The following is a 15,891-nucleotide window of genomic DNA, read 5'->3' on the forward strand; positions in this document are numbered from 1 at the left end:
AGTTAGGGGGTGGAAGAAGAGCAAGTTGATTAGACGGTCGATGGGGAGGATTTTGCTTGCATGGTGTGTGAAGATGAGTGCAACTGGCTTCAAAAGTCCTTGCTTATTATTATATATTCAAAGAGCGCACAGGGCTGACGAAGGATCAAGCATGGTGCATACAGTACCGTGCAGTTTGCAGTGTAAGCACACTTGTGCAAATAAAATGTCGTCATTGAAGTACAGCAATGCATCGTTCAAAATGAGGCTTCATAACGTGGACACGTGGACACGTGAAAGAGTTGGGAGTGTGCTCCCAACAGCACATTTTGCCGAGCTCGACCATCCTTGATCCTACCGCGCCTTTCGTTTTGTCTGACATCAAATGGGCCCCTGACCCGGCCATCCTCTCCGAAAATGCCGTCAACCCTCGCCTTCATCGGCGGCCTCGCCCTCCCCCAAACTCGATTCCAACGGGCCCTCAATTGTGGCCGAAGACCAAGGCCCCCATTACGCGTCGCGCCCGCTGCCACGCCTCGATGCTGCCTCCCCACGCGCAGCACGGACGCGCGCGGCTTCGTGCTTCCCGACGAGGGCGACGTCGTCTTATTTGCCGGCCGCTGGTCGCAAGAGGATGCGCTGGGCCTGGTCTCGGGCGTGCGCTTCATCGAGTCGCGCGGTTCGCACGTCGTTGACATCGTCGAGCTGCGCCGCATCTCGTCGGACCTCTTCGCCATCCCGAGCGCCAGGGCCCGGAGGAAAGGCCCCGCGCGCTGGATGGATGTGGCTGATGTTCGCGTCGCGTCAGACGCGGAATATGTCCCCACCCAGGACGCCTACAGAGTCACGGGTATGAACGACGGGTACGCACCAGTCGCCCCGTTGGATCCCGAGGCCCGGGAAAAGGCCGACCGGGAGTATGCCAAGCTCAAGCGGGAGCTTCTTGTGGAGACACAAGTCGTGGGTGTGGCTGGGACCGTGCTTGCTGCACTGGCGCTTGGCCCGCGTGTAGGTGGCGCGTTTGCGGCAGGTAGTCTGGCCTCGACCGTGTATTTGGCGATGCTGCAGGGTGGTGTGGATGCTGTCGGGAAAGAAGGGTTAGCGGCCAGGTTACTGGGTTTGAGATTTGCCGTACCAATCGTGCCGTTTCTTGCGTTGGCAGTTGTGAACGGTGGATTAAAAGGGGGAGTTGAGAATTTGCTAGGGAGCATTGGAAAGCAAGAAGCATTGGCGATTGTGATCGGGCTGCTGACGTATAAAGTCCCGCTGTTCACAAGAACGGGAAGCGAGTTTGTGGATGGGTTGGCAGATTTTGAGATGGGGAAGACGGGCATGGTTGGCACGGTTGCTGGGTTAGCCGCAAGGCGGATAAAAAAGAATAGGGATGGGGAACCGGGGGAGACGGAGGAGGGAGGGCAGGAAGCGAGGCCGGTAATTGTGTTTTCTGGTCCTTCGGGAGTTGGGAAGAGCACGCTGATGCACAGGTTGATGGATGAGTATCCAGGGAGGTTTGACTACAGTGTCTCTCATACGACACGGGAGAAGCGGGAGGGGGAGGAAGACGGTGTGGACTACAACTTTGTGCAGACAGAGGATTTCGAGAAGATGATAGAAGAGGGTCAATTTGTTGAGTATGCCAGAGTGCATGGTAAGTACTACGGGACTTCGTATGATGCGGTTAATGCCGTATTGTCACTAGGGAACGCCTGCATCCTTGACCTTGATGTTCAAGGTGTGGACGCTCTCTGGAATAAGAGCGGGTTGGACTGGGACGCACGACTTGTTTGGATTGCCCCTCCATCGCTAGAGGCCCTGGAAGAGCGCTTGCTTCAACGAGGGACGGAAACATCTGAAACGCTGAAGATCAGACTTGACACGGCGACTCGCGAAATATCATACGCCGCCACGAACAGTGTTTTTGACTTCACCATCATCAATGAGAACGAAGATGAAGCTTACGGCGAGCTGCGCGATTACATTAACAAGGAGCTACCCCTAGGTGAGACCTGATACCTGTAGTAGCTCCGTGAAAGTGGTGAGGGGAATAGGTTACGTACAGAGGGTAGCAATTAAGTTATAACACGGAAAAGGGGCCGGGTGTACTTTGATTCAGAGGGTAACATTCGAAGAACCAGTCACACTTGTCCCTTCATCAGTCCATGGTGTTTCTTCCACGAATGCAGCAAGACTCTGAAATGGAACTAGTCGCTCCACCCATTTCAAACCAGCTCGTCCGCTTGTTGATGGTAGAACCCACACGATCGCGTCTTCCAGTTTATCGAGACCCCAGTCCCTTCCGTATCCCGACCTTCCGTAATCTCCGTTCCATCCTGCCAACATCTTCTTTGCAACCATCTTCGACACGCAACAGATCACTTTTGGTGGTATACCCTGAGTTCCTGCCAGTATACGATCAGCAACGTCTTTCCGAAGACAATCGCCTTCTCCTCCATTGACCTTTGAAGCGTCGCTTCCACTAGTAACGAAGAGGTCTGCAAAGCCTACACCTACTCTTGGGGGAAGCTCAGTGAATCGGTCTGGCTTGGCGAGATCTTTTGGCACGAGCCCCGATTCTTCCATCAGTCGCCAGAAGCGATTGGATTTGTGAGCGTAAGGTGCCGCTTCTCTCCAGCTCGTATCGGAAGGGTTGTGGCCTATAAAAATTACTCGAAGAGGATGACGATCGCCCAGGTAACGTGCAAAATCGCGAGAAGATCCGTCTGCGGCATCTTCGGCCTTGATTTGGGTAGCAGTTGACACAGGCTTCGCGATTCTCGTTCGCGTACTACGGAGGTTGTCGAAACGAAAAGGAGGGCGCGACATTGCTGCAAGCTGGTATGGGCTTATAGCACCAGCGGTAGACAACGGCGGCACGCAAAACGCAAGAGCCCCCCGTAGATGAGCAAGCATAGAGCTCGGCCGAAGAAAAAGTGCGCGGGGCAAATCGCAAATCGACTATTTCAGGCTTGCAGGCACGCCTGTGGCTGCCTCACGAATCCCTGGTCTCCTTAAAGGCCCTTTCTCGACAAATTGGACTCTTGGGTATCGGGGCCAATGCTTTTCGCAGTAGAAAACAAAGAAGAAGCAATAGCAGTCGTTGATGTCGTTGAGAGTTTCTGTCCAGTAGCCGCCAGTTAGGGACCGATGTACAACAGAAATGCTCCCTATTCGATTTTGAGTGCCTGCCTGCAAAAGCAAACTTCCCGTGTTGCCTTCAAAATAATGATGGGCTCACTGTGCTCATGAAAAGTAATTCACTCGGACCATGCCCTCGTAATACGAGTGCTGTACTGCACCAGCCACTGAAATCGACTTTTATTCGGCGTCGTCCCTCGCCACTGACCGGGTCTGTAATTTGTCTTTCGAGCCCGGAAGACCCGTGAGTCAGCATGCTACCACCTCGCCAATGGATTGCTACCATGTCGGTTTCGCCTTTGTGCATTCTTTCCCAGTCTATCGGGTGTAGCTGAGGGGCGTGGAACGCTGGAGACTCTCCGCTGCCAATCTCCGGGCTGTTGCGTGCTCGTGCCTCTCAAGAGGTTCCCCCTAATGGAATTTGATCCAGCACCTCGCGCAAATCTTGATAGCTCTGCAGTTGCTGTTGGTTTCGAAGACGTAAAACGAGGCGCGCTTCTTTGCGCCCGACTAGCGGCAACCACGGACGGCTGTGCGCGAGAGGCGCGCTTTGGAACGAGTGCGGGCGGTGGAATTCGACGAGAGCGTTTCAGCGTTAGAGCAGGTGGGGTTGGCCTACCTTCCCTTCTGCGCTTCGATTGCCTAACCGCTGCAGCGTTGAGAGAGCTAGCCACTGCCTGCCGGGTGTTGCCCCGCTCGATTTCTAGATGACGACGCGGCAGCTTCGCGATGGACCCTGGCTGGTCACGAGTTCGAACGCCGTGGAGGATATTTGTGAAACGACTTGGACTTGCCTGTTGGACGCCGTATTGGGTGGACTCGAGGGTAGAGTCTGGCATCGTGGGAGGATCGCCGTGTGATTGCCTTTGTCGAATGGGGTTGCGAAGAGAGTCGTTTGTGCGAGTTGCATCCACATGCGTGGACGAACCGCCGAGAACTGAAGATGACGGGCGGTGGGATGGCCGAGATGGTTGCAAGGTAGCAGCGAGGTGTGTAGGGTGACTCGTCTGGTTGAGGCGGGCGTTCTGCGCACGGAGAGCTGCAAGCTCAGTGCGCAATTTTCCATTTTCGGCTTCCTGGGCTCGGTTCTCTTGGCTTTGGGTGGCATTTGCGGCTTCGAGTTTATGGACGCGTTTGGCTAGAGCGTATGCGTTTTGCGCAAGAATGGAGAGATGTTTGTCGCGGAACTGTTGAGCATTCGTTTGGTGTCGCAGAAGATTGAGGTGAAGGAATGAGAGAGAGCGGTCAGTGCGGGTAGTGATGTTTTTCCTGCTACAGAAGGGAGAGTATAGCAAAAGGAAAAGGACATACATTGAGGATCTCTGCCATCATGTTGAGTTCGCGTGGCAAGCGCTTGAAGACAAAAGAGCGCACTTTTTCATCGTACTTGGAGCCCTTGTTTTCGAGGATGCGGGCATTGCATTGATTAGAGCACTGCTCGCAACGTCCTGCATCGGTAGAAGGTGTGAGACGGGTGCACGACGGATTTTCAGCGCAGAAGAAATGGCCACACGAGGTGAAGAGGGCGGTAGCATCGGTGAGTGGGGTGCAACAGACACCGCAGTAAAAGGGCCAAGCGGGGGTGTCATCGGCCATGGGTGAGGCGGATAGTCGGGGATAGAAGAAGTGGTGAAGGAGGCGGCAACGCGAAGTGCAAGAGACGAGAAGGAGGGCGTCCCTTCATCTCGCAGCGCTTCGGTTTTCTTGTGTGTAGGGAAGCGAAAGGCGCAGACAAGGATGAGTAATGCTCGTTTTTCGTTTCGAGGCGCTGAGTTCCCATTTCAGGTACAGTGCACGAAGCTGTAATAAATACACCCATCTACAGCATCAATTATCGCGATTTCTTCGCTCTTTCCCGGGAATGTTCTTGCGTACCACCCCAACAGAACATGAGAAAGCCATCAGTGAAGATAATAAAATGCTTAGAAGTACAGTTCCGAAGTTATCTTTAAAAAACCGCGCATAATTGGGATAGATACGCGAAATTCCATATAGTACAGCAACTTCAACGCGCCAAAGTAGAAAGACAAAAGCTATAGCAACCATATCCCTAATGCTAGCCGCCTATGATCAGTATACTGATCATGGATCTTTCACCCAACAAAAGTTCGATACATATTTGAGCGTTAGTCACGAAACTCGGTTCAGGGGTAGAAGACCCCGATATCAACCATTTCCCAGAGTCTCAAGAGCCAAAAACTACTGGTTTGGAAGATAGAGGGCCTCTAATTTCGGGTTCTCAGCCAAGAAAAAAACACCCAAAATACCCCCCATGATCAGTATAGTGATCAGCAGCAAGGTCCGAAAAAGGGCAAAATAGACCAACTGAAGCCCTTGAGGCCATTGTTTACTTATGCTCATGCACTTTGGCTTCTTTCACGGCGATAGCTCCGTCGAGAAGTACGTCGTGATTGCCGCGGGGTGCTGCTCCGCGGAGTGTCACTCTCAAGAATGCGCCTTCTAGTCCTCGGAGGCTCCAAAGAGCTACCCGAATCGGTCCGGGCTCGGCGATTTGGGGTCACATTTTGCGGAGCAGACCCATTTGCGTTTGCTCTGTTTCGAGATGGGGATGGGGCAGTACTAGTCCGCGTCACTAGTTCTGTGGCCGAATGCCACACTGACCAACAGCTTTTTCTTAAACCAGGGTACACCCTCATGCAAAGATGAACATCACAAAGATTGCATTTGTATGAAGAACGATTTCCTCTCCAGCCCCCCGCGTTTTGTCCGCAAAGCGCGCAATACAAAGCTTTGGGCTGCTGTTTTGGCTCATGCCCTTGAACTGATAGTCTAAGACGCACACCGTCAGGAGCATTAAAAAATATAAGTCTGTTGCTACGACGGTTTACGGCCAAGTTCTTTAATCACGTTGCATCTCCTGAAGTAGTTTCGCCTAGTTCTTGATCTTCGCTTTGGTCCCTACTGTCCTGAATGGTATCTGCGTACGAAAGCAGTTCAATAGCTACATCACGAATAAAATCAGCCATCGCCTGGACCTTATTAAGCGCGTTTCTGTATGAGTCTAAAGATCGAAAGGAAGCTCTGTCTTCGAGAAGATCCCGTCTCTGAAAAATTCTCCAGGCTATAAATCCATTTATGGCCAACGTCTTGATGGTCTGGGAAATCAACTTCTGCTCCCACCTAAAATGTGATGTTGATGAGCGTAACATTGCTCTTGCCTGCGTAGCACCATCTACTCCTCCTTTTGTTTTAGAGTATAGGCTTTGAGAGGAATGCTTAAATAGCTTTAGGGGAGGGAAGGGACCCTTTTCTTTCACATATTCGTTGACAACGCGCCAAAAAGAGTGCCTTGACTTGAGTGTGGATAATAGTTCTGCATCTGCAAAGGTTGGAGGCACCACCTCTGCATCGTATAAATGTGCCCACGTCACGATAGAATCCGCTTTCGCCTGCAGCACCTCCTTAGAGGTCTCCGCAATTGTTTGTGAGCATTTGGCAACGACAGTGTAAAGAATACCCGTTTCTGCTGCGACAACGTAAATGACAAATTGCACCCCAGTCACCAAGACTTGGTGAAGCAGCTGCCCTATGTGTTCTGCTGGAACAAACTGGCGAAACCTTTCGTCCCCAACGTCACAGGTAACGATGTTATCAGTAGCCAACGTTAGAGCAGAGTCTACAGTTCCTGGTGCAACCCTAGTCTTAATCTCAACAGAAGCAAGATTTAAAACTTGTTCTCCAAAGGCGATGCCACTGTTTGCATCGTCAGACGCCCTCCACGCATCATTCCCCAGCTTATCTACATCAATGAGGGCCAAGGCGTCCGGGGAGCACGCCAACCAGTCCTTACCTTTAATCCCCAACATTCCACACTCATACACCACTTGCAAAAACGGCATCCGTTCTATTGCCTTGAGGACCGCCCCCTCATTTGCTGATCCTCTCATCATCGGTTCTGTGGATACCTTTGCACTAAACCACCCGTCACAAAAAAGCTTCAACCACTGCGCTGGCGTGCGTTCTTCCTCCTCCCTTTCAGTTTGCATTCCTAAACATGCTCGCACAAGTCCACTTTTCATCAGTATCTTTCCAGCGTTTGTACCCGTTATGCGAAACTGCCTGAGAACAAACCAGTCGGCGCATCTTTGCCCCACGGATAAGACAGTACACATCTTTAGGACCTCAGCTTCGACGAAGTCTTTCTGATCCTGCGGGGGCGACGGAGGACGCACAACAGCTCCAAGATTGTCACGCTTATTAAACAAAACTTTGTTCAAAATGCAGCCTTTCGGTACCGCAATCCATGTTCTCAGATTGTCATTAATTAAAGTAGGTACATTGTAAAGGAACCTGATGACTTTGGCAAACTTGTCGCTCCCATGCTCGCGAATGGCAATGGCAGTCATCTTGTCATTACCGACTGCACGGGAGCCGTCTCGTCTGACGCGTTTCGTCGCAAAAAAGCATGCCGGACCTAATTGAGGGGAGTCATCTACAATATAAGCCCGTCTCCTGTCATTGCGCATCGGGGGCAGTGCTGATGAGCTCCCCTGCCCCTCTTGTTCCCCAGAGACCTCTTGCACTTCATTTTCCCTGATGCCATTGTCGTTGTCACCATTTGTATGCGCGTCATTGCCATTTACGCTACCTGGTGCAATGTTGGCATTATTCATTCCTTCATCGTCGTCCTCGACATCATAACGAAGTGGATCAAGGAACGACTTACCGACGAACGGATGAGCTCGGAGAATGTGTTCCGGCATTATGAGCATGGAGCCTATCCCAGATTCCATCAGACATTTAAGAATAGATTCCTTCCCATAACCTTGATCGGCCGTTATAATAAAACCCCCAAGGGCCTGCTCTCCCCTTCCTTCCGTCAAAGTGCTCACTAGCTTTTGCACAGAATCAACTACTGTCTCACCTCTTCTTCTAAAACGTAGTGCCATGATGATTCTGAACAAGGCATCAGCAATAGCGTCTGCGGAATGTCCTTCTCGATCGGCTTTGTGCGAGCTTAAATTCTTCACTTGATTATCTGCAGCTCTCGTACCATAAAGCTCGTCATCGAGAGTTGCAAGTAAATGCAAAGGAGTAAAAAATATCTTTCTTGTGTCTCTAAACGCCAATACCTCAAACTCGGAGAGACACTGTGTTTGGTCACGTTTTGATTGCCATGTAGAATCCCCCTGGTTACCACGGCCAGTAGCGGAGTATGCAAGAATGTTGCTCGCAATGAATCGCACTCTGTCAAGAGAAGGACAGACGCTCCCGGTACCGCCTATTAGTGAGATAGTTTTCTGAAAACTGAAACCCGTGCAATGAGACAGTAGGAGTACAGAAACATAACAGTACATGTCGTCTAAACGAATGCGTTCTTCGTTAAGCTTCTCGAGGATGATATATTCGTTTAACCACGTCATGCACTGCGATAGCAGTGCGTTCATGAATAAAACAACGAAGCCGCATCTACCACGGGGAATCTCTCGAACCGTTCGCTGAACGTGCAACCTATCCATTGCGGACATTAGAAACAGACGTGCCCTTTCACTTACAACCTTGTCGACGAACTCTTCCTGCAACATAACGGAACCCCAATCACCATTACACAAAGTCCATCCCCTGCTGGGGTCTTCTCTCCCCTGACCTTGACCAGAAGAATGGGAACGCCTTCCTCTCGGACGCCCCCTTGATCTTCCTCTCCCTCTTCCGCGTCTTGCGCCTGACCCACGACCGCTCCCACGTCGTCGATTGAAATCCGAACTACTGCCTCTCCCGCGACTGCCAGCGCCCTCTTCAAATGCCCCACCTGCAGTTGCTGTGCATTGCGTATCGTTTGCGCTAGCCCCTGGTATTGTGCCGGTGATCGGGGAAGCCGTTGTGGTCACAAGAACAGCGTCAGGAACTATGGAAGCCATCTCCATGAACCCAAGTGTTGGGAGAGACACAGGTTTGGATTGCCACCACCGATTTGAGAGCTTGAAAATCGGGTTGCTTCCACTCAGCGAGCTCAATGTAGTGACGAAGTCATTTACATGCATAGGGATGCGATTGGTTCTTTATGGACGTTCTAAAATGCCCCTTAAAACGGGTCTCTTGATCAGTATACTGATCATGGGGCCGAAATCACAAAATTGGCAAAAATGCCTCTTGATCAGTATACTGATCATGGCAGGCATTAGGGATATAAAACAGAGTAACACACCGTCTTCGTCCCCTTTATACATTTCAAGCTCCAATTTCAACTGTACCGAGGCTCAAAATGCCTCGAGGACCGACTATTACAGACCTCGAAAGGGGCCAGATACTCGCTCTTCACAGGGAGTGTAACTCATATAGAAAGATCGCAGAGATGGTGAATCGCTCCCTTGGCGCTGTGCAAAGCGTGGTAAGACAAGGCTTTAAATCTAAAGCGCCCAGAAAGTGGAAAGGCAACCAAAAACTTTCCCAGACTCAGCAGAGGGCAATGGTTCGGATGGCACTACAAGGGGAGGATAGTGCCAGGACGATTCAGGCTGAACTGAATCTACCTATCGGCAGCCGACGCGTTCAACAAATCCTTCGTGCAGTGCGGTATCTGAAGTATAAGAAAATGATAACGGCACCACAGATGACCCCTATTCATAAAGAGAATAGGGTTAAGTGGTGCCGCCAATATATAAGTAAGGGAGAATAATTTTGGAATACTGTCATCTTCAGTGATGAAAAAAGTTTAACGGAGACGGACCAGATGGTCTTGCATCTTACTGGCACGACTTGAGGACGAAAGAGAGGATATTTTCTAAAAGACAGATGGGAGGGTTTTCTGTAATGATATGGGGTTCCATCAGCCTCCACGGTGTATATCCTCTCCTTTTTATGGATGGTCGCCAGGATTCAACGAATTACTGCGAAGTTTTAAGAGATGGACTGCTATCGTTCGCGGCGGAGGTGTTTGGTGAGGGTCATAATTGGTTCTTTCAGCAGGACAACGTTCCCATTCATACCTCCAATTCCACTAAGAATTGGCTCTCAGACCACTCTATCACTACGCTGCCATGGCCGCCGAAGTCCCCCGATGTCAATATTATAGAGAATGTGTGGGGAATGATGGCTAGGACTGTCTATGCCAGAGGTAGGCATTATGAAAATGTAGATGATTTGAAGGTGGCTATAGAGGAGGCGTGGTCTACAGTAGCATCAGACCTTTTACTCAAGCTTTACAAAAGCTTAACCCGTCGCATGCATGCAGTGATGGATGCTGGCGGCGGTGCGACGAAGTATTAAAAGCTATTTGGTGTTTTGTGTCATATAGAATTTCGCGTATTTATGGCTATTGGGCGACGTTTTTTATAAATAGATTGCCGTTGTTTACTTTTTGCATCGAACTGACATTACAGGCGTTTTTATCGGCGCGAGTTCATGACGGACACGTGCCGGAGCGGCACGTGTTACAATAAAAGCACATGTTCACATCTTATTGAAGACTGTATTTATTCTAACTTCGCTCACTGTACAGTACTGTTGGAACACCTGGCTTCAGGGCTACGTGGCATGTTATGATGCCTCACAGGCGTCCCGAGATCGTGCTCCTGTGTACGTTGCGGTTTGCAGGGGATGCGGGGACGCGGGAGACTGGAACGAAGGGAACTCTGGGGCCAGCAGACAGGGCGATCGGTACTGGCGGTGATCGTGAGAGGCCGTGGGAGAAGAGCGCAGTCTGTGGGGGATGGAGGGAAATCGAGGGCGCGCAGATGGGGTGAGTCGAAGGGGAAGCGGACCGATAGTAGGGAGCGTGTAGTGGGCCCGTGGACACGCTGAGGGAATCGAAGGTGGGGACGGCGGGTTGTGCGCTCTTTGTCGGGCGCCGAAGGGAAGAGCGGGTAAGGAGACACCACCAGCACGAAGCGCAATGTGTGGGGAAGACGAGAGCTGATAAGTCGGTAGATAAGGAGGGATAGACTGGGAGGAAGGAGCAGAGGGACACACACACAGACGAAGGAGAAGCAGGAGAACCAGAAGAGAAGAGGATCGAAAGGACTTTGGGCAAGGGCGTCAGGTGGATTCCTGAGGTGCCCGAGTGGATTCTCGAGCAGCGCCACCCAAGTAGCCTTTTGACTCCAATAAAAGACCTGGCTTTCATTGTGTCCAGGAGTGGTCACAACTGTACAGTACTACTGTACAGTAGTAGAGGTATGGTACTGCTGCCCTCGGGAATATACAGAATGTGGGATAAATTGACATAATATGTAAGGCCATCCCCACCGCGGAAAATTATCTATCTCTATAGCGCACATTTGTTGCTTGGCCATTGGCAGATTGCGGAGTGTAATGCCGGCCAAAATTACAGCTCTATTCGAGTTAGATAGTCTCTAATCTAATTGATGCCGATCAGCACTTTGAACATTACCGCGGCAAAGAAGTCTATTCTCTTCGCAACCTCGAGCCCACAAGGAGCGAGCATGGCGGAGCCCAATGAAGCACCTATCGATTGGAACTGGCTTGGCCGTGAGTGTGAGGAGATGAGGAAGTCCATGGGCTCGCTATCAAGCTCTAGCGGCGGTGAGCAGCAGCCAGCACTCGCTAGCGTGCACGACGACGATGACAGCGAGGATGATGAGATGGTGGTCGCGGCGATATCATTTCTGAGCGCCAGCAGCCGGGGCATAGGGCTTCCTCCGCGCTGGCATCGTGGCTCCACACATGGCCGGAGAGTGAACAAGCGGCGCGGCTTTGACTGGGGCATGGAACGAATAGTCGATGACTATTTCGCAGAAGATTGCGTATACAGTGTCGACGACTTCGAAAGAAGGTTTAGGGTCCCAAGGCAGGTGTTTGAAAGGGTGAGGTATGCCCTTGAGGGGAGCGGCGTGTTCGTGCGGCGCGTCGATGCCTTAGGGGTCCCCGGTATTCACCCGCTGCAGAGAATCGTGGCGGCAATGCGCATGTTGTCGACAGGCGTAGGCGGCGATGTCGTGGATGAGTACTGCCGGGTGTCCGAAACCAGCGCTCTGATTTCGCTTAAGGAGTTCTCGAAAAGCGTTGTGGCCGCGTTTGGGGGCGAGTACCTTAGGGCTCCGACTGAGTCAGATCTAAGGCGCATCATGGCCATCAACGCTGCTCGCGGATTTCCGGGCTGCATCGGCTCGATCGACTGCCAGCATTATAGGTGGAGGAGCTGCCCGAAGGCTTGGGCCGGGCAGTTTCAAGGGAAAGAGAAGAGCCCTACGCTGGTATTAGAGGCAATTGCGGACGCGGAGCTATGGTTTTGGCATGTATTCTTTGGCATGCCAGGGTCGTGCAATGACATCAATGTCCTCGACTCCTCGGAGACACTTTCGGGCATCATGAAGGGGATGTTTCCGCCGAAGATTGGCTACAAAGTTGGGAGCGAGGCGATGAGCTTCCCGTACTACCTGGCGGACGGCATATACCCCAATTGGCGCATCTTCATCAAGACGTTCAAAAGCCCACAATCTGCAGAAGAGTCTGCATTCGCCCAGGCGCAAGAGGCTGTGCGCAAGGATGTTGAGCGCGCGTTTGGTGTGCTCGTGCAGCGGTTTCAAATAGTCGCGAAGCCCATCAACTTGTGGTACCGAGATGACATTGCAGCCGTTGTGAAATGCTGCGTCATTCTGCACAACATGACCGTAGAGGCCCGGCGGGACAGCTACGAGTCGGGAATGGTGCATCTGTTGCAGTCTGAAGAGGCGAGGCTGTCCTCGGAGGGCGTGTCACAGATATTTCGGTGGCAATCACAGCAAGCGCTTGAAACCTCTGGCGAACTGCCTGATGGGATGTGGGCGGCGCAAGTTCTGAGCCGCGAGGAGGAGGTGACGTGCTCTGCTGCGCACAGGGAGCTGACCTGGAAGCTCATGAAGCACATTTGGGATCGCGAGGGCCGTCGCTCGTAGGTTTTATTGCGGAGACATAGGAGTAGGGCGTGCTCAGCGGGGCGAGGAGTAAAAGAGAGACTATGTTGACACCCATCAGGAGCAAAGGAGACAGTCCGCCCCCCCTACCCCGCAGTGTGGTCGCCACCGAGCCCATCTGCGGACAGCGCGGCTTGCAGACGGCTCTCTTGCTTCTTGCGAAGCATCCGCAGAATGTTGGCGACCGACCGGCCATCCTCATCAGTGGGCTTTGTCAGCGACGCGGCTGCAACTGTGGCCTGCGCAATGGCAACGGCGCTTCGGTCCTCGCGCGCCTCGTGACGGCGCCTCTCCGCTGCCAGGTCCTCTAGCCTGCTCCTTTCGGATCTGTCTTGCTGCTTCTCCGCAATATCCACCCTCCGGGTGAGCGCGTGGGCCATCGCCTGCATGGACGCAGCGACTGCCGGGTCCGCGCGGCTGCTTAAGCGCGCGGCCTTCGCGGCGCTCCTGCCGAGGGCTCCGCCGCGCCGCTTGTTCCCAATCGGCTCAGGGCTGCCCGGCAAAGGCATGGCATCAGGGACTGGAGTCGCACCTCTCGGAGCCGGGCTGGGGTCTTGATCGCCGCTCGACGACGGGGTGGGCGCGCCGGAGGCTCCGGGGCCAGCCCCATCTTCACCATCATCGCCGTCGCCCTCGCTGTTGTCATCGCCCCCTGTGTGGTATCACAGCCCAGATTTGTAATTTATACGGCACCCGCCGCCGCGGGTGCCTTACAGGCGGACGGACTACACGTGTGCATTACACGCGCACGCGCACGCTCACACGGGCATTACAGGCGGACGCCTACACGTGTGCCTTACAGGCGGACGGACTACACGTGGGCATTACAGGCCGATGGACTACACGGGTGCCTTACAGGCGGAAGATCTACTGTATACGTTACAGCCCGGAGGTTGTATATGATAAGGTACCGTAGTAATGGCACAGTACAGTGCATTACAGAATAGAGTACAGTAGTACAGTAGGACGGACAATGTCCAAGACCCCGCGACCTCGCTTATTTAAGCGACGGCGACGGGCAATGACAGTAAACAGTCAAGGATCTTTTGGGAACGGATTTCCTTCGACGGTGCGACACCGCGGGTCAAGACAAGCCTCTGACTTAGGCGACATTGTCGGCATCTGTCTTGCGACGTTTCCCTGGCTTCTATTGCCTTTACTTTACCTTTTCCATTCCTCCGTCTTTGCGACCACGCGGGCTAAGACTGGCCTCTAGCCTGGGCGTATTACTGTCGCACGACCTATTTCTCTCTCCCTGCATTGTGACGATTGTCAAGTCGCGGGCTACGACAAGCCTCTGGCCTTGGCGGCACTATTGACATCTGTCCCGCTCGTTCCCTCTAGGAGTTTCCGCTACTCGGCGCTCCGCCCGTGTCTGACACTAGTCTTTAGGCTTGGGTTCACCCCTGTTTTGTGTGTTCTTACACCACCCCTTCCAGTGCTGGTCCCATTCCGGGTCCGCACTTCGACCAGTACGTCGTGCTTTTACAGTCGGCCGACGTACTTCCCCTTTGCTCTACCACAGTCCCGATCTACCGCGGGACACCCCCTATTGGTTGTTACCTCTTCCTCGAGCTAGCTCATAGCTGGCGACCGCCACTATACTACAGTGGTCTCCCGACCTAGAAGAGGCTGTTAACCAACTGCAATTACTTTCGCTGACAAGAAGACATGGATCCGTCAAACAAGAGGAGAATGGATTTGGCACGCCGCCGTGTTGCCAATTCCCGCTCGATGGACTCCTTAAGAGCTCAAGACACTTCGCCGATACGGCAACAACCTGCTTTTACAGCTGCCATGGTCGCAGAGACCAAGGACTCACCGAACAAACTTGGCATTGGAGCAAGCGCAGGAGCTTCAGCCCAAATCACGGCCCCTACATCTCCGCCAGATGGGCCACAAGATGAGACCGACCTCGCAAAAAGTACTGGTTCGTCAGAGGACTTTTGGCAGCAGATAAAAGAGTTCATTTCTGAACAGATCGACTCGAAGCTACAAATTGCCATTCCGGCTATTCGTCAAGAGACCGAGACACGAATTACAGCCCAAGCATATGGCATCTACGATGACACAGTGTCTTTGCAGAACCACGAGGCACTGGTGGCCCGTGTGAAAGCGTCAGAAAGACAAATCAAGGTTTTACAAGACAAACTGGATTTTTCCAAACGATCAATTGACCCTAGAAGAGATCCATACGAACCCCCTGTACAACGATCTTATCAACAGAGAGGTTCTTCGTACCTAGATCAAGATGACAGCGATGGATCCGTATCATCCCTGGAAATCACTACAGGAGTTCGTGACTCAGCAAGCCGCCGTGCGACGCATAAGAGACGCCTTCAGCAGAAGATCAAGAGTCTGGATGACGAGGATGCCGATGGAGATCGTTTTGTGGTCCGATCCGGACGACCTCGAAGAGGGCCGAAGATGGCGGGCCTGAAAGAGCTTCAACCGAGCGACCCTCGCTTTACAAATGTGTTATCTTATCGTCGTTATCGACTGCTAAATACCGATCCATCTCGTGGATTGGAAGTCTCAAAGGAGACAGGGCTCTATTCAAGGCGTCTCGCCCACACCATGTTGCCGGTGGCATTTTCGGGCGAGAAGCCGATAGCCATTCTCCAGTTCCTCAGAACGTTTCAGCAGGAACTGGATGGAAATGGCTTAAGTGAAGGAGCAGCCCTCCTTCTTTGTCCCAAATTCTTGAAGGGCGACGCCCTGGAAGCGTACAACGCCCAATTCGATCTCGCAGGAGACCGACTAGGCGGTTTCGCCACTTGGCCGGAGGCAGTACAATTTCTATTACGCACTTACGCCAAGGATGCGTATATCGAGGATGCCTTAACGGCTTTGGAAGACTGTCGTCAAGGACATCAAGAAGATGAGGAGGTCTACGGTAGAAGAC

General features: G+C 52.5%; 4 protein-coding genes; 2 read left to right on the forward strand and 2 right to left on the reverse strand.

Moving 5' to 3' along the window:
• Window positions 1–396: 396 nt before the first annotated feature.
• CHC_T00007666001 (hypothetical protein) lies at window positions 397–2,228 on the forward strand. XM_005711293.1 is given in 2 exon segments: window positions 397–1,989; window positions 1,990–2,228. The coding sequence occupies 1 exon segment, from the start codon at window positions 397–399 to the stop codon at window positions 1,987–1,989; it is 1,593 nt and encodes a 530-aa protein (XP_005711350.1). The 3' UTR covers window positions 1,990–2,228.
• Window positions 2,229–3,371: 1,143 nt separating this feature from the next.
• Window positions 3,372–4,427, reverse strand: CHC_T00007667001 (hypothetical protein). The gene has a single exon (XM_005711294.1). The coding sequence runs from the start codon at window positions 4,425–4,427 to the stop codon at window positions 3,372–3,374; it is 1,056 nt and encodes a 351-aa protein (XP_005711351.1).
• A 272-nt stretch (window positions 4,428–4,699) lies between these two features.
• Window positions 4,700–4,933, reverse strand: CHC_T00007668001 (hypothetical protein). Its single transcript, XM_005711295.1, has one exon. It carries the CDS (start codon window positions 4,931–4,933, stop codon window positions 4,700–4,702), a length of 234 nt encoding a protein of 77 aa, XP_005711352.1.
• A 6,655-nt stretch (window positions 4,934–11,588) lies between these two features.
• Window positions 11,589–12,968, forward strand: CHC_T00007669001 (hypothetical protein). Its single transcript, XM_005711296.1, has 2 exons — window positions 11,589–12,740; window positions 12,795–12,968. Exons 1-2 carry the CDS (start codon window positions 11,589–11,591, stop codon window positions 12,966–12,968), a joined length of 1,326 nt encoding a protein of 441 aa, XP_005711353.1.
• Window positions 12,969–15,891: the final 2,923 nt, after the last annotated feature.

Source organism: Chondrus crispus, genomic scaffold (genome assembly GCF_000350225.1).
Source record: "Chondrus crispus Stackhouse genomic scaffold, scaffold_80, whole genome shotgun sequence".
Taxonomy (NCBI): Eukaryota; Rhodophyta; class Florideophyceae; order Gigartinales; family Gigartinaceae; genus Chondrus; species Chondrus crispus.

What these genes read in the sequence shown, in the direction of transcription:
- CHC_T00007666001 (XM_005711293.1), top strand. Translation starts at nt 397, where the DNA reads ATGCCGTCAACCCTCGCCTTCATCGGCGGCCTCGCCCTCCCCCAAACT.
- CHC_T00007667001 (XM_005711294.1), bottom strand. Translation starts at nt 4,427, where the DNA reads ATGTATGTCCTTTTCCTTTTGCTATACTCTCCCTTCTGTAGCAGGAAA.
- CHC_T00007668001 (XM_005711295.1), bottom strand. Translation starts at nt 4,933, where the DNA reads ATGGGTGTATTTATTACAGCTTCGTGCACTGTACCTGAAATGGGAACT.
- CHC_T00007669001 (XM_005711296.1), top strand. Translation starts at nt 11,589, where the DNA reads ATGGGCTCGCTATCAAGCTCTAGCGGCGGTGAGCAGCAGCCAGCACTC. An exon ending in ACAGCTACGAGTCGGGAATG is followed by an intron (nt 12,741 to 12,794) that starts GTGCATCTGTTG and finishes GGCGTGTCACAG; the next exon opens with ATATTTCGGTGGCAATCACA.